We start from the raw sequence: 26,673 nt of genomic DNA, 5'->3' as shown, positions 1-26,673 counted from the left end.
CAGGCAGGAAATGCCAGCCTCCTCACAGGAAAGCCTGCTGCGGTGAGATTTCCCGATTTACTCTATAAATGCAAGAAGGCCAGATACAGGAGGAGATAAGCGCTCACGACTGCAAGTGCTTATCTCGCAGGGCTCTGGGCCCCACCGCCATGGCCGGTTTCTCCCGAGAGCTGCAGGCCAAAGCTCAGCTTGGTCCCCAGTCCAAAGATCTCCCCAACTGAAAACCACGATCATCCACCCCTGTCAGTCCTTGCAAGGAAACCACTCCAAATAGCCTGCTGAATTTTCGCTATGAGTGCTGTATTCTGCCTTGGGAAATCCTGAACGAATTAGGAGAATTGCACTCTCCACCTTGGCTGCACCCTGGCGTCACCCGGGGGTGCTGTGAAAAAGGCTGGAGTCTCTGGTTCCCCAAGCGAGCTGCTGAAGTCTCGGTACCCACTTGACTCAGCTGACCTGTGAAATTTCCATGGCAACGCTCCTCCCTCAGTTCTGATTTTACACTGCTGGTACCACTTATATCAAAAGCTTAGTAGAAAGTAAAGACTAGGATCCTCAAAAAGACAAGACAGCCAGCAAAGGTGGCTAGCCGAGGTCGTAAAGGACACGTGGGACTAGCTCCATTTCAAATCAAGGTGCATTAGGGAGAAAAAGGGACATCTGTAATATTTTAAACAAAAATAAAATTTTAAAATTTAAAGCAAAAAAAAGAATAAAATAATAAAATAAAACAAAATAATAAAATAAAATCATAAAATAAAATCAAGGTGCTCTGGCAGCCACACAGGCCAACCCCATCCTGGTCAGAACCTGGGGATGAGTGATGGGGGTAGAGGGGGCATTACCCACTTGCATGAGAACGCTGTATCTTCAAGGTCCACCCCATTCCACCCCTCCTCTTCTCAATTTTTATAAAATAGAACCAAAATCCTCACCCAAAGCAGCAGCAGGCTGCACGGAGAGTGAAATATAACATCCTGCTCTTTCCATCTCCACATTATCAATCATTGTGAAGCAGTGAGAATTTCAGAGTCAAACAGTCCGCTCCTCTAAGTGCCACTCACGAGCCTGAAATTTTAAGAAGAAAAAAATAAGAGTTGAAATAAATCTATGTCTCCCTTTTCCTCAGCCAAAAATCCGGGGGACACCTTACTTCGCAGAGTCTCCTTTACAAACATGCACCAAGAACATGAAAACACAGCCTCCACTTTTGATGTCTTATCTAGGGAAACCAGGTTCCCTTGGAGGAGCTCACCAGGCAGCGAGTCCCCGGTGTTTATTGTGTTAAACGGGACATTGTTTGTATCCAGCTGTGAAACGCATTGAAGTAATGCTGAGTGGCCATGCTCTTTCTGGGACCTCTCTGTTCCCCGTTTGCCAAAGAGGAAGGTAAAAGGATCCTCATAATGACACAGCAGACCAGAATTTGACCAGGCAATATTTACATAGCTTCCCTTCCCTCTAGAGGTTGGAAGCATTGGCCCAAGGCACCTCAGTTCTCAAAAGACTCCCCTCAGACCTTGTATTAGGGTTACCATTCATCTATACCACTACTCGCTCAACTGTCTCCCACACCTCGCCCTACTCCCACCACCTCCACTGAAAAAATGTCCCCAAAAGACCTTCATGTCAAATGTAACTGCATCTGCCCAGCTTGACTTTTCTCTGGGTTTGTTTTTTGGTTTTGTTTTTTTTTAAAATTGGGGTCATAAAGGAAGGAAAGGGGCAAAGATATGGCATCTGTGCTTCAGACGACACTGCCTTCTGTGATCTTCAGGAACCGGAGTGAGCACACTTTAATTTCTGTAGCATTTTCCTCAATAGTGTCTGAAAGGGTGTTTTTAAAAAAATCATCTTCCACTTCAAAATTGCAATGGATGGACTAGTGGTCGCACTCCATGCAATTAAGTTTGACTACTTTAAAGTCATTAATTCACTCACTCTCCAGTTGTGATGGCAGCTTTTCTACAAGAGGCCCTACACCTGGTGCTTTCTTTTAATTCTGCTCTGTTGCCTCTTGTTAGGGTTGAATAAAGCTAGATTGCTGGAGCAAAGATAACAAACATAGTTTTTGCAAACCTTTGCCTTCTCAGAGGCAGCAAAGTGATATCACTCAGGTTCTTCCCAGGATCGACCCCCAAACTCCAGCAAAGGAATGAATGAATGAACGGATAAGTGAATAAATTGTTCCATTCAGTCATGAAAGCATCACCCTACCTGGAATTGTTAAGGATTAAGTACACAGCTTTAAACAGAAACAGAGGCAGAATGTCTCCCACTAACCTGAAAAAATATAAACATAGATGAGACTAGCAATATGCTCTTTAGAATTATGAAAATTTCAGTTAGAATAGGCCTCAGGGATCATCTAATAAAATAGAATTAATTAATGGACATTCATGAAGAGATCAGGTGAGGGGAAAACCTTTGAGACTGAGGCAAAGTGGTGGACTAGCAGAGAGCAGCTGCCAGGGGATGAAAACAGGTGAGCTTAGGAGCAAATTTCAAAAACATACCCTCTTGGAAGCATCGCTTCCATACCACCTGTAAGCATCTTGATTCTCCACGGCAGTGGCAGCTATAAAATGGGCGTTATCAAACAGAGCTATCTTGAAGCACTTATTTCCAATTCAAAACGGAGCTTTATGTTGCGTTTGTCATAAATCCCCGCAGTCTGCTCTTCCAGATGACCGTGACTGCAAAGCACAGCCTGCTTAGATATCCGACGGCCGGACGACAGTTCGCTGCCATCCTTCCGTGCACATTCCACATGAGCACATCTGTCCCTCGGCCAGGCCCTGTGCATAACCGTGGAGCACAGGACATCCATTAGTGATGAACACTTTGAGCAAAGATGCCTTGATAGAAAAACTCAGCAAAATGTTCTTTACTACTGAGCACCCTTGGTATCCTCGTGGACAGCATCACAGACGTCGTAAGAAACTGAATCCTCCAAAAGGCAGGTGATACTGAGGTTTTCAGTAACCAAAGAGAGATGTTGTCCTGGGTCTCATTTGCTATTTGAGAAAATGCAATCAGGTGTAGTCACAAAAATCCAATCAGTTATATTCACAAATACGTTGTATAGCAAAATAATAATAAAATGTCTTTTCATCTAAAAAAAAAAAAAAAAACTTGCTAAGGGAGTTAGAGGAATGGATACAAAATATGTTAAAATCTTTGGTCTTAATAGCTCCTCTTTGCCTTAATGCATAGTCTCATTTCTTTCTCCAGTAACCTCACCTCTGCCTCCCCAATCCTGGGGAACTTTACATATTTTTATTTATGGATAGGGTGAGGGTGAATCTGTTAGCCTGGGGGAGGCCCTTTCTCTTACTCCTGTTTGGATTACAAATCTCTTGCCCCAGTAGTTTTCAGTCTCGCTCCGAATGCTCCCTAGTTTGCACATCGGGCTACCCACCCTAAGAGCCTCTTGATGCTGAAGATATGTATGAATGTGTGTGTGTGTGTGTTATGTGATGGGAATCAAAGGACTGACAAGGTCACACACATGTTAGAATCTAAAGAGCCGGGTCTGGAGACTCCTCTTTCTCATGGACCCTGTTCTGCTCACTACCTCTATTTCCTGGACTTATCTCCCCGAGCAGATTTCCCACTCTGCTTTCTTTGTAATTTCCAGGGGCTCAATCTAGGTTTGCAGCCTGTCAGGGGCTACAGGGGCACGCAGATAATGAGAGATAAGGAGTGTGACATCTCGTTGGCTACCCTTTAAAATCTGGAATTGCTTTTTGGGAGAGCAGGAAGCAACTTCCTTCCTTTCCCATCATGAACAGCAAAAAAAAAAAGGGAAACCCAGAGAGACTGAAGCTCACTGAGAGGCTTTGGACTTTATTGGGGGTGGAAAGAACCTCCAAAGACAGGAATGCTGCTGCTTTACACACAGGGTCACACAGGGCCAGAGCCATTGTGAATACACAATAGTCAGTCATCATCACAGTAGGTTCTGGGAGCGCTTGAGTAAAGTAGGTCCACATTGTCAACCCCCTGTTACTTGCTTGGAGAAACCAAACCATGACAAAATACTGTATCTCAGATGTATTAGTGTGTTGGGTCTGCCATCATAAAATACAAAATACTGAGTGGTTTCCCCTCCCCCATTTTCTCACAGTTCTGGAGACTAGAAGTCCAAGATCAAAGTGTTAGCAGGGTTGTCTTCAACCGAAGCCTCTCTCCTTGGCTTGCCGTGGCCACCTTCTTGCTGTGTCCTTTCCTGGTCTTTCTTCTGTGGTCTTCCTCTTACAAGGACACCAGTCACATTGCATCAGGGCCCATGCATTTGATCTCATTTTCCTCTTTGAAGACCCTATCTCTAAATACAGTCACATTCTAAAGTACTGAGATAGGGCCTCTAAGATATGAACTTTAGTGGGGCACAATTCAACCCATAACCAGTCACCGAGAGCAGAACCAAGACTGGAACCCAAAGTTTCTAACCCTAAAGCATTAATTTGCCATTGATTCCCATCCTTTCCCAGGTTAAATAATCTCACAGAATTATGACATGCTCTAATTGGGGGTATCTCATGGTGATATAATTGTAGCCCTCTCAGTGGCCAAACAAGGAAGCTGAGCCCTAAGTGCCTTGCTTAGAATCATAGAACCCCTGGATAGCCCCGAGGGGTGCCACTCAGGTATCTTCCCCCTGCTTCCTACTGGGATCCTTTCTCGGGCCCAATCTCCTGTTCTCCTAAACTCCACAGGAGGCTCACTTGCTAATCTGTGGATTGTAAATCTATGGCACAAGGAAAGAGCTTGGTACAGGATGGTGAGGGAGCAGTAACTATGGAGCAAGAAAGCTCTTGCCCCATCTCCCTTGGGAAAGAGTTGGAGGGGTAAGCTAGCTTTAATGAGCCTTCCTGCCCCTTTCCCCGCTCCTCCTCTTTTATGCTGCTCCTTAAGTCAGCTGTTACCAATTTCAGCAATTTTCTTCGGGCAAATTGAAGGCTTCAGGTGACAAACAGAGCTGGTTGCATCTTCCTACCTAGAGAATGAGATGGCTTAGGCCCTACTTCCACCCCACCCCTGCTCCCAGACTGGGTGGTTAGGGCTATAGGCACTTCCCCAGTGGGCATCCACGACCCTCCCTGCCTCCCACACATGCACAAACAAGGCAGGCTTCCAGGTCTACAGCCAGCTCTGAAACCCTGTCTGAAAGGGACTCCACACTGTTCCGCACTCCATTCTCAGCTAATTTGTTTTCCCGACACCACCAAGATTTTATTATTTGCATCACCCTTGGAATGATTACCCATTCTGATGCTTGACATTATAGGAAGAGTAGAAAGTAGGACACAAATATACATGCACACACACACACACACACAGAATTTGGTACAGAACTTGGAGACTGGACATCTCTATCAGCCGACCACACCCAGAGTGCTGGGGGGAGGGAGGGTGTTGGTCTCAGGGTCCCTGGTTAATCCATTGAGGTGAAAATGAAGCCAACACATGAGTACTGATTTCATGTAACCCTGAAAAGCAGAAAATGAATCAGTATCAGGTGGACATTTCAGGTGAAATTTCCCTACCAGTTTTTCCTTGATTTGGTTTTGTTGGTCTTGTACCCCTTCTTTAGTTATTTCAAAAAAGAGGGATGTAGCTAAATAATCGGTCGGCTTCTCAGCCTGTCAGTTTCAGCATGGACACTGGGTATCCAGCCATGAGCAAAACGAACTCAACTTCTGCCTTCGGGGAGCTTACAATCTAATGAAGGGAGAGAGACCTTAGATGTGTCTCCAATAAGGATGTGATAGCAACTGTGAAGACACACGAAGGGAGAGTTTAAAATCTAGAGGAAGGTGCTCAAGTGATCTCTTAGAAATCCCCTCCAAAAAAGGGAGGAAGGAAGGGAGGGGAGGAAAGAAGGGAAGGGAAGGGAAGGGAAGGGAAGGGAAGGGAAGGGAAGGGAAGGGAAGGGAAGGGAAGGGAAGGGAAGGGAAGGGAAGGGAAGGGAAGGGAAGGGAAGGGAAGGGAAGGGAAGGGAAGGGAAGGGGAGGGGAGGGGAGGGGAGGGGAGGGGAGGGGAGGGGAGGGGAGGGGAGGGGAGGGAAGGGAAGGAAGGGAAGGAAGGGAAGGAAGGGAAGGAAGGGAAGGGGAAGGAAGGAAGGAAGGAAGGAAGGAAGGAAGGAAGGAAGGAAGGAAGGAAGGAAGGGGAAGGAGGGAGGGAAGGGGGAGGAAGGAAAGAAGGGGGGAAATATAAAGGAAGGGCCAAGGATAGAAAACCTTAACCTGGATGGTAAACCATTACTTAGACAACTGTTCAGGGCTTACCTCCTCCCGTACAGCGGAAGGCCTCATTGTCAAATCTCCAACCTTTCTGAAAAGAATTCAGAGCGCGGGGCATCCTTGGAGGATGTGTTATGGGATGCAGAAGCACCTTCTGTGTTGTTTGTGGTTGTTTGGAATAGTGTATTTATCCCCTTGGAAGGAAGAGGATCTCTCCAGGAATAAAAATGCAGGGGCCACAGCTCTGGCAGCCGGCCCTCTCCCCTCCCCAGCCCGGCGTGTTTTGCTAAGCAATTGTCAGGAATGTGCTGGGCGGGGGCGCCTCGCCATCCGCGCCGAGCCTCGGCAGCCCCAGTCACGGTCCCAGGCTGGCCTTTCACCTCCTAGCTCTCCCGGCTGCTCTTATTAAGCAGCAAAATGTTTCAATATGTTGAGCTTTGGGGGAGGGACCGAGAGAAAAATCGGGATATTGTTGAGAAGGAAATAATGAATAACCTTGCCGCCAGCCCCCATACCCCCCACGTGGGGAGATCTGGGTGATAAGTGTGCCTTCTCCAGAAATGGAATCCTAGCGATTGCCTTTTGCTCAGAAATCTCCAGAGACAGTTGGGGGAGGGAGGGGCTCGGGGAAGGGGGAGCTGGTACTAAACAAATTTTCTCAGTGCCCAGCACCAAAGCAGTCAGCCACCTCGGCACCCAGGGGAGAGAGAGGAGAGAAAAGCTTGGGAAACTGAGGGCAGTTCTCAGAAGTGCACAAAGCCCCCAGTTTTGTTCTTACATATTGGTATTGATACACTCCCATCTCTACTCTTCCCATCACCTCCGATTCCCTCTCCCCTCCTCCAAGTTCCTCGGTTTGTTCTGGGCAGGGGCCTGGTGAGCAGGTCCCAGTGCCGGGGCTCTCGGGAGAGGCTCACGCAAAGGGTGTGAAAGCCTCCAAGGCCTCGCTGCTTTGTGGGGACTGGCCCTGGGATTGGGCAACTGAGAGAGTGGATGTGACCTCAGACTCAGAAACCTGAGCCCGTTCAAGACCAGGTCTCCAAGTGGAAGGGAAGAAATAAGCCACCTTCCAAATCCTGAGGAAATACAAATTTGAGGACCCAGAAATGACTCGTTAGCAAGAGTGCCTTTAAATGTGTATGGTGTATTTTGTTTTGTTTTTTAAATTAAAACCCCCTAGTAAGTTGTTTCTCTGGCATTTACAATGCACTTCCCTCTTCTAGATGCTGCCTAGAAAATGTGGGTCAGAGGAGGTGAACTCCTGGGGAGCATCAAATAAAGGGAAGGAGTGCCTTATAAGTAGAAAAAAGCTTAAAGGCCTGAAAAATCAGACTTCGCTTATATTATTTAGGTGTAAGGAAAAATAATTTGCATAGCCATCATTTGAAACTAAATGATCAGCTTCAAGAAGGCCCAGGTCCCCTGGGCTTAACAGAGGGGTCTTTCCATTTATGATGTGTGTGTGTGTGGTTCCCAGGGCTCCTTGAAATTTCCTAGTCACACAGGGTGGGCTCTGGAAAAGCAGCTGGGGGCAGCTGGGTGGCTGTCTATAAAACAATTCATCAGACGGCAGTTGAAATATTGATAAGAAAACGGAAATCAAATTAAAAGAGGGGAAAAGAGAGAGGAAGAGGGAGTGGGGTGAAGAGCTGGAGAGAGAGGCAGCCGGAGGAAAGCTGCAGGTCGCACAAACTTCAGTGGCTCCTCCAGCCCCCCAGGATGCGCAGAGGGTGAGGCGCCTGAGCGGACGCGCAGGGAAGGAAAGTCAGGCTCGGACTCCGGCCGCCAGCAGGTTTGATTCCGCACCGCCCAGGACTGGGCTCGGGGCACAGAGAATTCGCACAGGGACCTAAACATCCTGGCGCGGCCCGAGGTGCGCTCCCGCCTGCCTCGCAGGGAAGGGCGCCTACGGTGAGTGCGCGTCCCTGGGGGATACTGGGGGCGACGCGGGCTCCGCGCCCCTCTCCGCCAGCTGCCTGCTCCAGTGGCCGTCAGGAAACGTGAAGCTTTGCGGGGCTCTGACTTCCAGTCTCTCCGGGGCTTTTCTTTTTTTCTCTCTCTCCATTTCCCTCCCTCCCCTCTCTTTTCTTGCAAATTTCACTCCAACTTTCAAACAAACTGCGGGAGACCCTGGAGCGAGGGCGCAGGGGAGGAGGCGGCGAATGGGAACCTAGGAGCCCCGGAGAAACGTACCTGGCCCCTGATTCGTGTGTGTGTGTGTGTGTGTTGTGGCTTCAGGAGCCAAAAAGCTGGAATTTGTTAGTGGGTTGAAAAGTGCTTTATCGGAAACACATTGGCTGCCGGAGAAGCCGCGCGCTGCCACCTTAAACATGGTTTAGGGGAAGGAAGGAAGGAAGGAAGGGACCCATGGCCGGTCCTGGCCGCGCAGGGCGACGCCCGCAGAGGCACCTGGCATGCTGGGGTCCTTTTTGCGCCTCCGGCCCCAAATTCAGACCTCAGACAGCGTCTCCCCTGCCCCTGAATGAGGCCCCGTCATTCACTGTCTTGCCTCTGCCGCAAACCTGTTTTCTTTTAGAAGCGGGCGCTCTGGGAAGGGGCCCTGGGCAGACCTCCGGACCCTGGGGCCAGCCTTCGTGAGCGCTCCCCGGGGTGGCCTAGGGGGGCGGGGGAGTCGGGCAGAAGGCCTGTGCCCCCAAGGGCCCCAGCGCTTGCACTTCAGTTAGTATCCGTTCCCTGGGGCCTCGGCCTGCGAAGGCGGGTGAACCCGCCACGAAGCTGGCCGCGTTCTCCCCTCCGGCCAGGCCCCGGGACCCACGGGCGTCCCCGGGTGTGAAGCTCCCCAGGCCTGGGGGAGGGGGAGAGGAAGGTGTCTGGGATTTCGGGCGGAGGAAGGTTGCAGGACAGTAGGGAGCAGACCCAGAAGTGTGAGCTGCGCTGGTCCTCAGTGTTCACCATCCCGTAGCCTGAAGCCCAGGGGCGCAGGCTCAGGGAGGGCTCCGGGTACCTGACCCCTCGGACCCTCCCCGGCAGATCCAGGAGGCTTGGAGGCCCCCGAACTCGAGCAAACCTGTTTTCTTTTAGAAGCGGTCCCTTCCTTGGCATTCCCCCTTCATCACCCCCACTCCCACCCCCACCCCTCACCCGCGCTCCACCCGCGGGTGACCCAGGTTTCTCCTACCCAGGTTGGTTCTGGGCCCTTCCCGACCCGTCCTCACCAACCCAGGATGTTTCAGACAGTCCCCGACACGTCGTCTTACGTCAAGGTAAGACAAGACAGCGCCTTTAAACAGGTAATAACCCCCAGTCCCTCTGTACCCCGGGGAAGGGAGGTTAGGCTGGTGGTGGGGGCGGGTCAGTCCGCACTCTCCGCGGGTGGGTCTGAGGTCGCGAAGCTCGGACCAGCTGCGGGTGGCGCGGACCCTCCGGACTCCTCGGTTGAGGAATCCCCGGCCGCTTCTGACGGAGGGGAGCCGGGCGGAGGCTCTGCCGGGGAAGCCCAGACGGCGGCCCCCGGCCCGCGCCCAGCGTCGGGTCCCACGGGCTGCGCGCTCCCGCCGCTGGCGCACCGCAGGCTCTGCGTTCAGGGCCGGCGTGCCGTGTGGGTGTGCGCGGGGTGACCGTGTGGGTGCGCTGGGTGACCGTGTGGGTGCTCGGGGTGCGCGTGTGTGGGTGCGCGGGGTGCGCGTGTGAGTGCGCGCGGTGCGCGCGGGGGCGAACGCGATGCGCCTCTCTCCCTCGCCCCACGCCCCCACCTCCTCGGCCCCACCTTCCTCGGCCCCACCCCACCCCACCCCCTCCAAGGCGCAGATTGCTATTTGACAGCAGATCGGAGGCTGTTTTTTGTGAGGTTTTTTTCTTTTCTACGTGTTCCCAAGAATGTAAACAAAACGAGGCCAGGACAGCTGGGTTACACGTTTAATGAAAATCGGCCAGCGGGGCGGGGCCGAGGGTGCGGACGCGGTGGCCTGGCCCCGCCCTCCTTCCCGACTCCGCTCCGAGTGGCCCCCAGGCTCCAGCGTGACCTGCCCCAGAAAGCCCAGGTGGTGAGCGCTGAAAGTGGGCGGGAGCGCAAAATAGGCGTCCATCCCTCCTCCCACTTGTCTGAAGGGAAATCCGTTGACACCAGGTAGCCGGCACTAAGCGCACTCGCTCCCCAGCCCCCCACCTTAGGCCTGTAGAAGTCAGTAGTCACTGCGGGGAAGCCGAGTTCTGGAGGCTTGGCCCGGAGGGAGTGTTGAATCAGCAATGAATGAATGAAAAACGAATGAACCCATGAGTCGATAATCAGTAAATGGATGGATGGACCGAGGGCTCCCGGGAGGTGGCAGAGCACACACTGTCTGGAGCGCGCAGGGGCTCCCGGACCCCTCCGACCACCCTCCCCCACCCCAGCCCCTAGAACTGGGAGCCCAGCTCCTGAGTTCCGGCTTCCAGCTGCACCCCCGGGCTGCAGAGGGGTGGGGGTGGGGCAGTTTTCCCCACCCACACGCCCCCCCCCCCCCAGTCTGCACACACCCGGAGACCCAAAACCTCAAGATGAATTCTAGAGAGGCAGGCGAATGTGAGAGTCCAGGAGCCAGACCCAGGCCGAGATGGAGAGAAAGCAAACCTTTGGAGGGGAGGGATGGGCTGATGGGGTGCGCGGTCGGGTTCAGGGTGAAAGAGGAGGGGTCCCAGAGCTGTGGGCCGCCAGTGGAGCCACTCTTCGCAGGAGCTCTTTTAAAGGGGAAAAAATGGATTTTTCAAGCAGCCACAAAGTTTGTATTGTTGCACAAAGGGGTGCATTGATGACGGTGAGAGGTCTGCGTGGCCGGGACAATCTTGGGTCTGTTCCGCGGCTCCCTGCACCGACCAGTTGCCAGAGGGGCACAAACAGTCCTCGGCTGCCAAGCCCCTGCCGTTCCGCGTCAGGCACCCGCTCCCAGGTTACTGACAAACAGGGGAGCCAGGGGTGCCCACCGCCCCCAGGGAGCGACCTGGTTCTGAGAAACACAGAGTTCTCAGGGAGGCACCCGCAGGAGAGCGCTGAGGGTGGGGAGAGAGAGGGAAAGGGAGAGAGGGAACGCGGCGCCTGGGGGCGCAGTCACTGAGTGGTGATGGTGCCTGTGGATAGCCCTGGCCTTTGCCGGGCACTGGATCTGTACTAACTGATAGCAGCCCTAGGAGGTAGTCCAGTCTGCAGATGAAAACCAGAGGCGCCTAGAAGTTAATGTAACAGAGCCTGTAAGGGGCAGAGCCAGGACACAAGTAACAAGGGCCACGCTGTGCTGACTGCCAGGCAAGTCCCAAACATTCATGCCATCGCTGCGTCGCCCTTTGAAGTAGGTCGTATCATAACGCCAATGCTCAGGCAAGGACACTGAGGCACGGAGAGGTTAAGAAACTTGCTCAAGGCCACAGAGCTGGTAGGTGCAGGGGTGGAATTCAAACCCCAGGAGCCCACCGCCCTGTGGGAGCGTTCAGCCAGGACGGGATGAGGGGTGGAGTGCGCAGGGGACCCCGTGGAGTAATCGTAACGGTGCCCGAGGGGTGAAAAGCTCTTGCCAGTCCCCAGCCTGCAGGGCACTCCTTGAAGGTCCCTTTCCCGCCCCACGCGAGACTGGCAGGGTCCTCCACTTTCCCTCTTTACGAGTTTTCCAGACCCCTTGCTCTCGCTGCCGAACCAAACAGCCTGCGCGTGCTGCCTTCTGGGGGAGACCCCCCCCCAGCACCACCTGAGGATAGAAGGCCGGTAGCCCCCAGATTGTTCCTCGAGGCCGGCCCGGCCGCAGCATCTGGCCGGCAGGTCCCGAATCCGCGTTGCAAGGACTCGGGTCTGTGCTTGGAATGAATGGCGTCGGGGGCCGTTGGGAGGCTGGGCAGACGGAGATTGGAGAGGCTGGGAGTCTCCCTCCCCACCGAAGCCCCCAGCTAGACGCCGCCGCTGGGTTGGGGTCCCGGCCCCCGGCTGGTGTCCGCCTCTCGTCGGTCTGCGCTCTCTGGTCAACCTCGGGCTCCCCTGGGGTTTCCTCCTCGACGCCGCGGGGTCTGGGGACCGGGCCGGGGAGCGCTGGGGCTTGGGCGCTGAGACCCTCCCCGCCCAGGCCGGCCCCCGGCCCCCCGCCGCCCGGCCCCCCACGTCGCCTTTGGAACCCACTTGGCGCTCAGGCAGGAAAGAGCGCGGGGAGCGGGCAGGGCGAGCAGAGGCTCTAAATCTTCCTTCATAGACGAAGTCTGAGAAACAAATTCAAAGCAGGCGCGCCTGCAGAGCCTTCCTGCAGAAATATGCCCCGGCATTCAAGCGCATCCAGGGGCGGCTCGGGCTGCCTTGTTTGGCTAAGGTCAGACGAGACTCGAGTTCTCCAATAAAAATAAATCTCAAATTAATTATGGCCTCGAGCGAGGGGCCAGACACTTGAAGCTGCAGTTGTGCAGTCTGGAGTTTTGGCGCTCGCTCGCCCATCCCTCCCCCGCCCCCCCGCCTCTCCCCGCCCCCGCCCCCTCCCTGCCAGCTCAAATACCCGCTGCGGCCGCTGGAAGGGAGGGGGGATCCGCCCGGGGCGCTCGGCTGGGCCCCGAGTCTCTCGGCCGAGCCGGGCATCGCTCTGGGTTTTAAGTGACCGGACGGTCCGGGAGTCCGGAGCACCCCAGGGACCCGGCTCCAGTTGTCGCGCCCTCCCATGGCCAACTGGGGCAGGGTCCGGAGGAGCCCGGGAAGGCGCGTCTGGAAAGCCTTTGACCGGGTCAAAAGGGCTGACATTGAGCCGAGCCAAGACGCGTCTCACCCGCCGCCCCCTCCCCGGGGAAGCGGGACTTCCGCATCTGTGAAAATATTGTCAATTTCGGAGGGTGCGAGGCAAGCCCCTCACCAAGTCCCAAGGAAAATGCTCCAGATCCCAATGTTTCCTGAATATTCGCCCCCCTCCCCCCCATAGGCATGCTTTCTATAAATGACCCGAGTCTTGGAAATGTGAGGTGGTCTGTTTTGTTGGTCCCCTTCCTCCCCAGTTGGTAGCTTTTGTTTTAAATGCTGGACAGGCTTTGTGGGTTGTGACCTTCCCCTGACTTGAAAGCCAGCGGGGCTGGTGGACTGGGACCTGCGGTGGCCAGCACCAGCTCCTGGTCAGCAGCCCTGCCCAGTCTGGGAAAGGGAGAGGCAGAAGTCTCTAGTAAGCCAGAAAAGAGGGTGTGTGCTAGTGTGTGGGCTGGGGTAAGTTAAGCAGTCCCTAGCTGGGCCAGGAGGAGACGGCCTGGGCGGAAAGGGGTGAGGGAAGGGGTGAGGGAAGAAGTGGGGTGAGGAGAGAGACAGGGAGGGAGAGGAGAGGGCAAGGCTTCCCCCCTTCCCAACTCCGGGACAGTTTTCATTTGCAGCAGGCCTCACCACAGGCTCTCTATCAATTTGTCTCAATGCAAACATTCAAAATATTCTCTTTGGCTGCTCGTGAAAACAATGTGAGCTGCCAGGATCAAACCATCTTTCCAGATGTCTGGTGGTAACCACATTAAACAGCACAGACTTGTTTACTGTTGTGTTTGGTTAGGGCTTTTTCCCCCTTTGGGATTTAAAAAAAAAAGCAGCGGCGGGAGAGTTGAGCATCAAATCCCGAGTTACATAAGTGGGCACGCTTGCCCACCCTCACGTCCACGCAGGATGGAGGGGTCTCAGGTTCCCCCAGAGGCTGTTCAGAGTTGGGGGAAAGGGCTCCTGCTTCTGGGTAGAGGACCTTGAGGAAGGACCCGAGGTCCTCACAAAGGCCCTTGGTAAATTAGGGAATGGCACGTCGGCGCTAGTGCCAGTCCGTGAGTCACAGAGCCGTGACAGTTAGGCCTATGCCAGCTGCTCCCCTCCCCCGCCACCACCATCTTAAAAATGATAAAATTGACATAGCTTCGGCTTTGCAGGCCGGAACAGAAAGTGCTGCTGAGTCCCATAACTCAAGCCGGAGGGCAAGTCCTCACTTCGGTCTAGGTCCACATTGGGCAGTCCCAGTGGGAAAGGCAGCTCCTGCTACAAGGAGTTGGGGTGCTAAGAGACTTTGGGGTGACTGCACTGATCGGTGAGGTGAAGGCAGCCTGTCATTTTACCAGGCTGAACAGAAGGTGGGAAGAGAAACCCAGGGAACCTTTGTGCCACAGGGGCGCCTTCTCCAGCGCTAGCCCAGGCCGGTGTGTAGCCTGAGAGCGCGCGGGGCTGGAGTGGGGTGGCCATTAATGGCCTCAGCGTTTGCCCAGCAGCAGGAAGAGGGCCTCGGGGACGTGGTGGAGATGGAGTCCTTTCTGCCTGAAAGAGGGGCGGTGTGGCTGTGTGTGTGTGTGTGTGTGTGTGTGTGTGTGTGTGCGCGCGCGCGCGCGCGCCCGCGCGCACTCGGGCGCCTGTGTGCGCGCGCGAGCCAGGTTTCTGGTCTTGTCCCAGTGGGAAGCGGTCTCCCCGCACCCTCCTGAAAGCCCTGCTGTCGTTTGAAGGTCGGCAGAGTCTGGGCTGAAAAGGAAACAATTTGGGGTTTGAAAGGATGTAATTCATTCTTCCTTTCCCTTTAACCTCTCTCCTCTCTGGAAAGCATGTGGAAACTCTGAAGGGGAGAGTGAGAGGGCGGGTGGCGCGGCCGAGGGGAGGAAAGGGTTAAGCCCGATTTCTTTTAATTGAACTCCAGAACTGGTGGCCCCAGGCAAAGGGGGGGACTGACCCCGCTAGCGGTAACCAGATGTGGCGGTCCCAGGGGAGCCCCGGAGCAGACCCCTGGATTGAGAAGCAGACAGGAGGTGGGGGGGGTCGGCCCGGCCCCCATTCCACCCAACCCCCCCCTACTCCCCCATACACACACGGAGTCTCAATTGCTGGCAGGCTGCACCCGCCACTCCAGGTCTGGTCACGTTCAGACCCTTGTCTGTATTCGAACCCAAAATTGGAGCTGAATTGATGAGACTAATTTCGAGAGGGGGGTGGGGGCGGCAGGGAGGGAGGGAGGGGAGGGGGGCGAGAGAGCTCTCGGGCTCAATTGCTCCTGAAGAAATAAAGAATTAATAAGTCACCTTTTTCGCCGCTGTGGACACCCTTTTTGAAACTTTTTTTTTTTCTTCTCGATTGACTCGGATCTCCTCTGGATTTTTTTTTTTTTTTTAATTTTCTTCCCTCCTTCCCCGGGTGGACTCTTAAATAAAAGTGAAAAGGTCCAAAGCGTGGTCTGGAGAGCGTGGACAAGGTAATCTGCTCTGGAGGTCGGGGCGAAGGGAGTCAGGCCGACAGCACCCGGGGTTCCCCTCCCTGCGCCGGGACTCCCGAGGCTGCCCCAACGCGAGCGCGCGGCCGCACTGCTGGGGGGCCGGGGCCTCCGGGCGGGGGGGCCGGGCCTCCTCAGTGGGGATGTGGTCTGCAGCTCGGGCCCCGGGGTCTCACCGGAAGAAAAGTCTGCGTCTGGACCGCGATGTTGGGTGCTGCGCTCTGGAGACCTGCCGGCCGGCGTGGAGGGAACGTCCCGCCCGAGTGTAGGTTTCCTGGGGGCCCCCCGGGTGGCATTGCGTAGGCGGCTCCGGCCTTGGCGCCGGGGGGCTTGGACCGTCGCGTCGGGGTTAGCGCCAGGGGTTTGACCCTAGAGGGCGCGGTTAGGTGGCCTAGGGTGGCGCTGGTCCCGGCGCTCGGCGGGCGCCAGGAGCTCTCCAGGAGCAGAGGGTGAAGCGCGCCGCGGGGAGGGCGCCCCGGGGCTACCATGCGCGGGGTGCGGAGCCCGCGCCCCCGAGGGCTCGCCGGGGTCCCGAGCCGCCCGGAGTCGGCGTGGCTGCGTGGGTGAGCCGCCCGGGAGCTGGCCACCTCTCGGCCGCCCAGCGCCGAGTGGAAAACTTCCCACTGGATGCGTTTTGTAATGGTTAGTTTGCTTCGGTCTGAGTCTGGATCTTCCCGGGCGGTAGGCTCCAGCTTATCCCCAGCCGGAGTAGACTCTCCCGCCCCCCCATCCCCCCCCAAAAAGTTTGACTCCGGCTGGAAAAAGCATTAATGAACGTATCTGTGGGAAGAAACGGAAAGCGAGTGAGTCAGGAGGGCCACCTTCGGCCAGCCGCCCGGGGAGAGGGAAGGAGCCGGAGGCGTTTGGGTTAGGGCTCTGGGGGAAGGTGTCGAGGGGGGGATGCAGCCTGCGGGAATCAGGGCGCGGACCCGGGCATTGTTCCCGGCTCGCTCTTATCTCTCAGGAGCAAGTATCCTGTGTGCGCGGCGCATGAATGTATCTGGGCATCTCCGCGTATATTTATACAGTGTGTGTGATGCGAAAAGCAGGAGCGGCGGAGGGGGGGCCGAGTGAGTCTGGGGGGAGGGAAGACGGCAGAGCAGAGAGGGGAGAGCGCTAGACGCGAGCGAGCGAGAGAGAGAGAGAGAGAGAGAGAGAGAGAGAGAGAGAGAGAGAGAGAGAGAGGAGAGAGAGGAGAGACAGATAGGACTTCCTCCCGATTTGCAAAGTGAAGTCACTTCCCAAAATTAGCTGAAAAAAAAGTTTCATCCGGTTAAACTGTCTCTTTTTCAATCCGCTACAACAACAAACGTGCACAGGGGAGCGCGGGCAGGGCGCTCGCAGGGGGCGCGCAGGGAGGGCCCAGGGGCCGCAGAGGCCGCGCCCGGCTGATCCGAAGGGGCTGCGAGGTCAGGCTGCAACCGGGTCAATGTGTGGAATATTGGGGGGCTCGGCTGCAGACTTGGCCAAATGGACGGGACTATTAAGGTAAGAGAGCGGGCGCGGGCGCGGGCGGCGGGCGGGCTGGGCGGCGGGCGCCGGGGTCCCGGAAGACGTGGCCACTCTCGCCGCTTCCGCGCCGGGCTTCGCTCCGTCTCCTCCCGCGCGCGGGTGCACGTCTCAGTAGCCGGGGCACCCGCCGGCTCCCCCCAACCCGGGACAATCTCCCCCTTACCCCCTGCCCCCCAAAAGGGAGCCCGGCCCCTCCCTCCGCGCTGCCAGCAGGCTGCGGGCGAGGGCGGTATGAATCCCGGGGCGGGGGGGGGGATCCCGGGCGCGGGTCGGAGCCGGGGACCCGATTCGGCGGGTCCATCACTCCCGCCCGCAGGCGGGGCGCCCTGGCCCGGGGCTGGGTACCGTCGGCGGCGGGCTTCCCCTCGCCCGGCGCTGGAGGCGGTGGGGGCGGAAGCCGCCGCGCCAGCAGCTCGGGTCCCTGCCCGGTGGGGCCTGGCCCGGGCAAGTGGGTTGGTCGCCGGGGGACCCGCGGACAAGCGAAGGCTCCTGTGCTCTGCCCGAGCCGGCGCCTCCAGATGGGAGCCCTGTTTACATGTCAGAGCGGCCGGTTTCCCTTCCTCTCCGTTCGTGTTTCTGTGGCCCGTTCTCCACGCTCGCGGGCGGCGGCTCCCGAGACTAACTGGCGGACCTGCCCGCTTCCCCGGCCGGGGCAGGGCGTCTCCGCAGCCTGGGTCCGCCCCGCGCCCCGCGCCCCGCGCCCCGCGCCCCGCGCCCCGCGCCCCGCGCCCCGCGCCCCGCGCCCCGCGCCCCGCGCCCCGCGCCCCGCGCCCCGCGCCCGCGCCCGGCTTCCGCGCTGCGCCGCGGGCTGCGCGCCTGCTCCGCGGGAAGGGCACCGGTGCCCTCCAGAGCCGCGCGCCCTAAGGTGGCCGGCCAAACCCTGCCCCCAAGCCCTACCCTCACCCCACGCCCGTCGCCCGGGTTGGGTTGCAAAGTGCAGCCCAGAGTGAGGGCCGAGGGTCTGGGTTTCAGGTCCGACCTCAGAAGGGTTAAGTGCCTCCTCCCTCTAGAAGGGGAAGTGGGGCTAGGAGCCGAGAGGAGGGACACCCCCTAGCGCAACCGGCCCTAGAGGAGCGAGGGGAATGAATGGGAGCCCGAGTCGGCGGGGCTGGGCGGCGAGGCAGTTTTGCAACACGAAGCAGGAGTCAGTCTGGAAAAACTATTAGCCTGGCGAGGGGAGGACTGGCAGAGCCCGCCTTTCTCCCAGAGCCCCACGCAGTCACCCTCACGCTCAGGCTGAGTAAGAGACAGCCAAGATGCTGGGCTTGGAGAATGCAAAGAGATTTTTATCATTTGGGTGGGGTAGTGGTTTTTATTTTCTAAGTTGTGTGTGTGTGTGTGTGTGTTCTGAAAGTTTGAAATATGCTGACTTAGGTAAAAGGCCCTTGAAAATCTGGAGATGAGATAACTGAGGGTGATGGGTTAAAGGGTGCCTGTGCGAGCCTGGGTTCCTCAAGTTTCCAGTGTGTGGTCCAGGGAGGATTGCTCTAGGAGGGTGTCGGTCATGGACACTTCATGCTTGTTTTTCTTCACACTGGTGTGTGCATGCAAGTGGCTCTGTATCTCTGCTTTAGTAATAAGACGCTCCACTCTAGAAAACTCCTCTCATTAGGACACCTGCCACTTACCCAGAAGGAGCCCCTCTGATCCGGAAGAGTGGTAACATGGCTCCGGGGTCTTGATGTGGACACTCTAAGGAGAAGTGAAGCAATTTCTTCTCCACGATGCTCAGGCCTCTGACACAGGCCCAGAGCAGAGGGAGGAAGCTGTGGTCTCTACCCAAGATGTGCTAATCTCCTTAGATACACACACAGGGATTGGCATGGCAGGCAGAGAACAGGCGTAGGCCAAGGCCCTGGCACTGCATGCCGAGGATGGGAGTGAAAGTCTTCTTTTCCATGTGGGGCATGACAGCCTGAGAGTCCCTCAAACCCTCCACGGGAGCACCCTGGTCTCTCATCTAGGAGACCTGGCTGTGCTCACCCACCCACAGAGCTGTGGCTTTTCAAGGTATTTTCAGTCCCCAATGTTCAGAAGGATTGAGTTGTTAAGTGTATACTTTGGCATTTAAATTGTGTGAAAGCCACATTTGTTTGTTCACATGTGATCTTTGGATTTGGGGGTTCCTGGACCCCACTCCCACAATGGTTCGAACACTGTTCTTGGAGAGTGGGCAAGAAGAGGTCAGCTAACTTCTGGTCTGTTTGTGAGAGTGCACAGTTCATTAAATCTGTCTGAGCTTCAAAATCTTTGCAAAAATGTAACAGTGGGACTAAATTATCTCTACAATAGGATCTTTCCGAATCCCCTCTATTCCTAAAATATTACGGGCATATGCTCTTACAAGAACACATACTGGATGTCTGTGAAATCCAGTTCTATGCTGACAGAGGTCTGAGAGACCTATATATAGGGAGAGACCTATGTATCATGTCTAATCTGCAGACACAAATCCAGAAAGGGTGTTCCCTGTATGAATGGCCTTGAAAAACCATCTTTGAGTAATTTTGGGATGTGATTTTTACGCACCTGCGTATTTTTTTCCTCATATATAAGGCATGCCTCTCTTTCAAAATGCCTGTCAGCCTCAGCACTGAGGAGGTATTTGGGCCAGGATGCCAGAGAAGTCTGATTTCTTTGCAGAAGCCCTTTATTTTGTGCATAATTCCATCTGACTCCAAAATCTCAATCTTGCTGCCCTTACTACAATAAGCCTTCTGTATTATGTTTTCTTCTCATTTCCCAGAGTGTCTCCTGGGAAGGCTGTGAGCATCATGTTGGGTACACCAACGTTTTCAGGGACCATTCTGCTCTTTCTGCCACAGACAGTTAACCTGCAGTATTAAACAACACCCTACCCCGCCCCTGCTCCCCACAGTGATATTATCAGTGTTGAAAAGCACATGATAGTGTTTGCTGCTCTAAGAAATGACCTGGTTTCAAAAACTACATCTTAGTTCTAAGCAGCCTTCAATCAACTCTTATTATTTTATCTGTAGAAAGCTTGATTCAATGCCCATGATGCCATCAACTATGGCAAAATAATCCAAGAAGATGCAGACGTAGTGAGTGAAACAGGGAAAGGAACAGCAGACTTGGAGTCAGGAAACGGGGTTCATTCTCAGCTCTGCTACTTAGTTGCTGATTGCCCTACAGCAAGGCACTTGTTAGGTCCTTGAGTCTCGGTTTCCTCATCTATGAAATGGGGCCAAAGTAGCTCCCTGATATAAGTCACAGTAAAAATTAAAGTCTGTGCTTTAGTTGCATGCACATTGGTTGAACTTCTCCTTGGGGATAGGTCTTCTGTGGCTCGATTGGTTAAAAAATTAGATCATAGCCCGGCCGGGCTTGGCTCAGCGGTTGAGCATTGACCTGGGATCCAGGCGATCGGGGTTCAATTCCTGGTCAGGGCACATGCCCGGGTTGCGGGCTCGATCAATGACTCTCTCATCATTGATGTTTGTATCTTTCTCTCTCTCTCCCTCTCCTTTCCTTTCTCTGAAATCAATAAAGATACATTAAAAAAAAAAAAATTAGATCATAAGCCTGGGTTTACTTAGATCATAGGCCTGGGTTTACCATAATACATGTTTCATTAACTTAACAAATATTAACCATGTGTTTCTTGTGTTCCAAGGCTTAAAACTCATGGTTTATGTGTCAAGAGTAAAACAGGGATCAAACCTTGCTGGAATTTACACTCCAGTGGAGGTGACAGACATGTAAATAAGTAATTCTATGTCCAGAGATGACGTATCGTCTGAAGAACAGTAAAGCAGGTTAGGGGATAAAACGTGATGTAGCTGTATCAGCCAGGATGCTTGGGGACGTCGCCTTGAACAAAGTCCAGTTAAGGACAGCTATTCAGTTTTCCCCTTACTTCAGGGACATCCAGCACCATGCAGCCAGCAAATGATGGGAGAGCAAGACAGAAAGGTTGAGGTGAGAGCTCGCTCTGCAAAGCAGCAGAGTGTCTGCCCCAGACAGGCCCAGGAGGGTAGGTTGTCGCTGATGGGCAGTGCCTGTCCAGCAGGGAAAGCAGCAGAGGGAGGACCGCTTGGGAACAGAGACTTTACTCATGTCCCCAAAGAGACATTGCCTTCACTTTGAAGAGTGTACACTCACACACATCTTTTGACCTTCGTGTCACCTAGATTCATTGGGTCTGTCCTTGTGACCACACAGAATGGCTTCCCTCAGGGAATTACCAAATGGTGACCTGGTGATGTTTTGGTTTATGTTTGTGAATAATTTCTACCTAAAAGATTCCTTCTGCTTCTGCTACTATTCAAATTTAAGCTGACAGGTTTGCAAATTTAGAGATTATTTAGCTCGATACTCTCATGTTATGGGTGGGAAAGCTAAGGCCTAGTGTTGTTCAGTGACTTAGTCAAGGTCACGCAGATAACTGAGTCAGTGAGAATTCAGGGCTCCTAACTTTCAGACTAGTGTTCTTTCCACTTATACCATAAAGATTTCATTCACTTTCATTATATTATTATGAATGATAGAATCCTGGATGCAGTGTCAGTGTGTGCATGCATGCGTGTGTGTGTGTGTGTGTGTGTGTGCATGTAAGAGAGAGACAGAGAGGCAGAGAGAGAAGGCTTTAAAAATGATGAAGAATTTGATACTTTGCAATAAAGACACTTTTATTATTTAATGAAAAATGTATTACTACCATCTTGAATTATTTCCATACTTTAAAAAATATCAAATTTTCAGATTGGATTTTTACATAACTGCTTCCTGAAATAAATTTTTCTTTTCTCATAGACTAGCAAGGTCTCCATCACCAGAAGACAGCAAAAAATAGAGTATTTTACTTAAACAGCCCTCAGTAGGCCCCTTTATAGACCAGGGATAGGTGGCCTGAATTTTTATTTCAATAATTTTAATAGCTGAATGTTTGACTATATAAGTATAATACATTCAGATACATGAGAACATATCTTATTGACTCACCTTCCAAGCTGTGCAGTAAGCAGGTCTTGAAGAACAATCACTTTAAATAAGATTTAGGATTTCACCGTCTTCTGTTGGGGGTCAACCAGTTAACTTGGCATTGGTTTAAAAAAGGGGTTGATTTAAACCAAACCTATTTTCTAAAAATGTAACACTAATAGTGAGTTGTCCCAGGAAAAAAAATTGGGAAACATTTTATGATGATGAACCACTAGGCAGGATTTCTAATGGACTGAGGCCTTTATTCTACCTCAAACTTCAAAAAATATGCCTAAACTGTAAGTCAACATTTTTGTTTTGTTTCGAATAACATGACTTTCTATTTTGGGCTTGTACTTAAAACAGTCTATTTTTTCTGCTTGTTGTTTTGTGACAGAATGAGAAAGCTAGAGGACATTGGCCACTATGTATGCACACACAATCTCACAAAATCTTCCACCAACCATAGCAACTTTTTTTGTAATCTCAGGGCTGTGCAGGTGTCTTTTGCTCTTCAGGAGGCCACACCCTGTTTCGTTTTCTGTTGCTTTTATGATTTATATCTATATATTTCTATCCCACTCGTGTGTTAATTCATCGGTGGGGTGGTATTACTAAGTGGTGCCATTCTAATTCTCCCATACACCCGATAGGCCCAACCCCAGCAGCCTGTGTACTTGGAGATGTTTCCCCAGAGGCAACAGATCCGATTTGTCTATCTTCACATTGTCATCTCTAGGACCAATATTCTGGAACTTTGACAGACAATCTGTGGAATAACCCTTTTCTGTGCAAAGCTAGCTGGCCTTACGAGACTCTGTAACCTTGGCCCCATTGGCATCATAAACCGATGTCAGCCGTGTTAATATAGGTCAGTGACTGTTCAAGTTAGGAAGGCCTATGGCATGACTGCCATGCAGGCACTGAACTAGGTGACTAAGTGCTGTCAAGATACGATGTTGGTGGCAAAAAGGCTGCTGTCCTGGAGACCCAGCAGGAGAACAAACTGTGTGTGTGTGTGTGTGTGTGCGTGTGCTCACACATGCTCGTGCTCACTTGAGCATACTGGAATGCAGTGAGTGTTACATTAGCCTAGAGAAAGCAAAGAGCAATTTCAGATGGACAGGCAGAAAGGTCTGGTAGCAATAGTTACTTACGTAGCCCCTTCTGTTTACAAAGGACTTTCACATACACCCTCGCATTTAATCCTCACAATAGCACTGTGGAAAGTAACATTGTCACATTACTGTTTTGGGAGAAATTAAAGTACAGAGAAGTCAGATAACTTGCCCAAGGTGACAGCTACTAGGTGACAGAGTTGAGATTCAAGCCGAGTGTTTCTGATATGGGAGTACTTGTACTGCTTCTTGGCATAGGTGGATGGGTGGGCCCGGATGGTGACTTTGAAGGGTGGGTAGGACTTGCACAGGGAGATATGGGCCAGGGTCTATCTAGGAAAGTGAAATACTTGGGTGCGTGTTGGGGGGAGGGTGCATATAAAGGAGAAGGCAGGAGTGGAAAGATTGGGTGGAATTAGACTATGGAGGACTTTAAGTACCATAACAAAGAATTTGGGTTTTATAAAATACAGGGGTGGGCAAAAGTAGGTTTGTAGCTATTCATGTGGTAAATAAAACAATAATAACACAGGAATAAACTCTGTGTTTCAAGGACTCTCAACTGTAAACCTACTTTTGCCTGTCCCTGTATATAGAAAGGAGGAATCACAGAATTCCTAATGGACGGATGGTCTACAGAGCTGTACAAGTCTCTTAGGAGCTGAATCCTTCCCATTCGCACCCTTCTCCTAAGGAAATGGAGTTGGGAGTGGCCCCATCACTTATCAGAGGCCACAAGCAATGAATAGCAGACAGAATTAAACATTCAGTGATAGGTTCGGGCAACCAGACCAGGCCGTCAGCTGTCTGTAAAGATATGTTCATTAAACATGGAGTTAGGGGAGGGAAGAGCAACTCTATCACCAGGACCATAAAAATGTGATCACCCCTTTGCTGCTTTAGATGTCTTCTCTGGCAGTGTTGTGGAGATTTCACCACTAGCTGGCTTTTCAGCTGGGCCATCTCTCCTGGGCAACTATTATAGTTCTTTTTGAGAATGAGTCAGCAGCTAGTAACTGAGAAGGTACAAATGGAAAGGTTGTTTCCCTGAGAGTCAAATCAGATTTCTATGGAAATTCAGACAGGTCTGACATACTTTCATAGGTTGGTTGGGGCCATCACCTCACATAGAAATACTGGCATTTCACTGAGGCAAACAAAAAGCTCAGGGAGTTATCACCACCATCCAAGTAGGATCAGAGATTGCGTTCAGATGCACTTTCAGATAATTCCAGTTAAATTTACAGCAGCTTCAAAATTGCTTGTACCTATAACAATGAACCAAAACATTGAAATATTTAAGATAGTTCCCATCTTTGGAGAACACTGTGCCTGCCATTTAGTTCATGATCCAAATCCCAAAGTATGTACCATCTCAAGCCACCTCCAGGAAAATGCGTCCTTGCAAACTGAAATGCCTCCTCAGCAGCAGGGCCCATCTTCTCAGACAGTGCCCTGTGTCCACGACAATGAAAGACCTTATGTCACATCTCAGTGCCCACAGGCAAGGGGCCAGAAATACAGGTGCTCTGGGAGCTCTAACCCTGAGTTTCTGGACACGTGCAGGTTTCAGGTGTCTACTGAAACCCAGCAGTTCAGTAGCAGAGTGCTAGGTCTGAATATTATGGGGACTCACTGATTTTAGGTGCAGAGGTGTCTGAGAGTGAATGACTTTGCAGCCTTGTTCATGGAGCAGAAATTTGAAAACGGGTTAATAGTATAAAGTTACTCAGCTTGTGAGTTGTTTTTAAGTTGATGCTGTTGTGATCTATTCAGATGCATATGTTTAGGTTGAAATTCTTATGTCTAAAGAGTCCTTTTGTCTTTGGGAATGAGTATGTATCAATTCATACTCATTCATTTATTCATTCAACCCAAAGTTGGATAATCCTGCCAGGTACAAAGCTCAACACATGCCTATACCACTATTTTTCCCAGACCTCTAGGGAACAGAGGTTTCTCCGCTTTCTGACTTGAAGCTAGACAATTGGCAATTCCAAAAGAAGCAATACTCATGGGGGAAATCTTCATTTGTGGCTTTTTATTATATGGAAACTTAGGCATATTTTCCCAAAGGTAACACCCAGCTTATGATTTCCTCTGCCCTTTCACTCTTGCTGACATTAGTTCATTGTACAGACATCTTTTGAAAACGGAGCCGTGCCAAGGGGACTCCTTTTTCATATTCTCCCTTTCTCAGTTTTGGTTACTCTACTCACACATGAACATAGAGGAAAAATACTATAAATACAGTGAAAAGATAAATGAGCACCTGAGAAAGAATATTTCTGCTACATAAAACAAAGGGCAAATGTCTTCATGTACAAAGACTACTTACAAATCAATGAGAAAAATAGGCAAAACTGCTATGCATACGCAATGCTAGAAAAAGATATGCAAATGACCAACAAACATATGAAAACACTCTCAAGTATGTGCATAAAGATATTTAAATGAAAGTAATGAAATGTGAACATTTGTCACCTATGAGGATAGCAATGATTAGAACAGCTTAATCATGCTTCATGTTAGAAAGAGCTGGTGGGACATAAGTTGGTCCAGTTACCCTGGGGGGGCAAGTTGGAAATACCTATTGAGATGTTAAATATTGATACAAATTTGATAATAATTTCAATTCTAAAAATTTATCTTACTGACATGTTTGCACAGATGCCAAAGATATATTACAAGATGTTTATTATAGTGATGTTTGTAATGGCAAAAATGGGAAAGAATCTAAATGCCCATCAATAGGAGACTAGATAAATAAATTACGGAAGATTCATGCAACTGTTCAATGGAATAAAATCAATTGTCTATGTACACTGATTTAGAAAACCCTCCAAGGCATATTATTACATGGAAAAAAGCAAGTCACAAAGTGTGTGCTCTTGTTTCTATAAAAATAATTTGAAGACACACACATACATGATTATTTCTGCATAGTTAATTTCTGGAAAGACATATAAGAAGCTATTAACAGCAGTTGCTTCTGGGCAGAAAGAAGTAAACTTTTTCTTTTCACACTAAAACGTATGTAGCATTTAATTTTTTTTATATCACTAGTATATATCACTTTTATAGTTAAAAAAACTGATGTACAATATAAGGAGGGACTATTAGAAATAGACTAGTAAAAAATGGGCTGGGCACCGTCATTCCAGCCCAAATGTGCTGATGTCAGAGACATTTGGATCCCACTTTGTAGTAAATACAGAGAAAAATCTTCCAGCCTAGGATCTGGAGACCTGAACTCTAGCCCAGTCCCTTCCCCTAAATGAGCTCTGACATCTTAGCAGGTCACTTCACTTCGGTATTCATGTAAAATTTCTCAGCATAAATTTAGGTATGATTTCAAAATTTCCTTTCAGCCTCCATGTTTATAAGACTCTGATCCCAAGCAAACTTTAAAAATATTTCTTATTTTGGGGCCCCGGATGAGTGAACCTCCCATAGAAACTCCGACTGAGCTCACTCAGCTCCACGATCCCGGCCTAAACTGTAGAGTGATCTTCTTTCCAGGCCAGTTGAGGGCTGGGACTCTCAGGAGGTGCTTTGCAAAGATCTGTGAGCTGTTTGTTTTTATTACCCAGTGACACTAAAGCTGTGCGGATCCCTTTGCATTCATGCCAGCTAGGAAGAGGGCCTGACTGGGCTTTGGGTCTCACCCTCTTTTCCACAATTCGGTCTCAT

At 51.8% G+C, this 26,673-nt stretch overlaps 1 protein-coding gene and 1 pseudogene across 7 annotated transcripts in view; both read left to right on the top strand.

Moving 5' to 3' along the window:
• The first annotated feature begins 2,475 nt into the window (after positions 1-2,475).
• LOC308549752 (large ribosomal subunit protein mL42 pseudogene) lies at positions 2,476-2,967 on the top strand (annotated as a pseudogene). The gene is made up of 2 exons: positions 2,476-2,485; positions 2,573-2,967. The product of its transcript is annotated as a large ribosomal subunit protein mL42 pseudogene (transcript).
• Positions 2,968-8,042: 5,075 nt separating this feature from the next.
• Positions 8,043-26,673, top strand: part of FLI1 (Fli-1 proto-oncogene, ETS transcription factor) — a 119,914-nt gene continuing 101,283 nt past the window's right edge. Inside the window, exons 1-2 of one of the 6 annotated variants that reach the window (XM_081122564.1) lie at positions 8,043-8,159; positions 9,392-9,472. In XM_081122564.1, the coding sequence (XP_080978690.1) occupies positions 9,434-9,472 (39 nt within the window). In that variant the 5' untranslated portion in view covers positions 8,043-8,159; positions 9,392-9,433. Of the gene's footprint in view, positions 8,160-9,391; positions 9,473-15,181; positions 15,389-15,563; positions 15,672-15,814; positions 16,049-16,458; positions 16,895-26,673 lie in introns of those variants that run through there. The other 5 variants (XM_081122567.1, XM_081122569.1, XM_081122566.1 and 2 more) reach the window with 5 other exon arrangements.

The sequence above is a fragment of the Miniopterus schreibersii genome (genome assembly GCF_964146895.1).
Source record: "Miniopterus schreibersii genome assembly, chromosome: 20".
NCBI lineage: Eukaryota > Metazoa > Chordata > Mammalia > Chiroptera > Miniopteridae > Miniopterus > Miniopterus schreibersii.
This window is presented reverse-complemented; position numbering and strand designations above follow the sequence as displayed.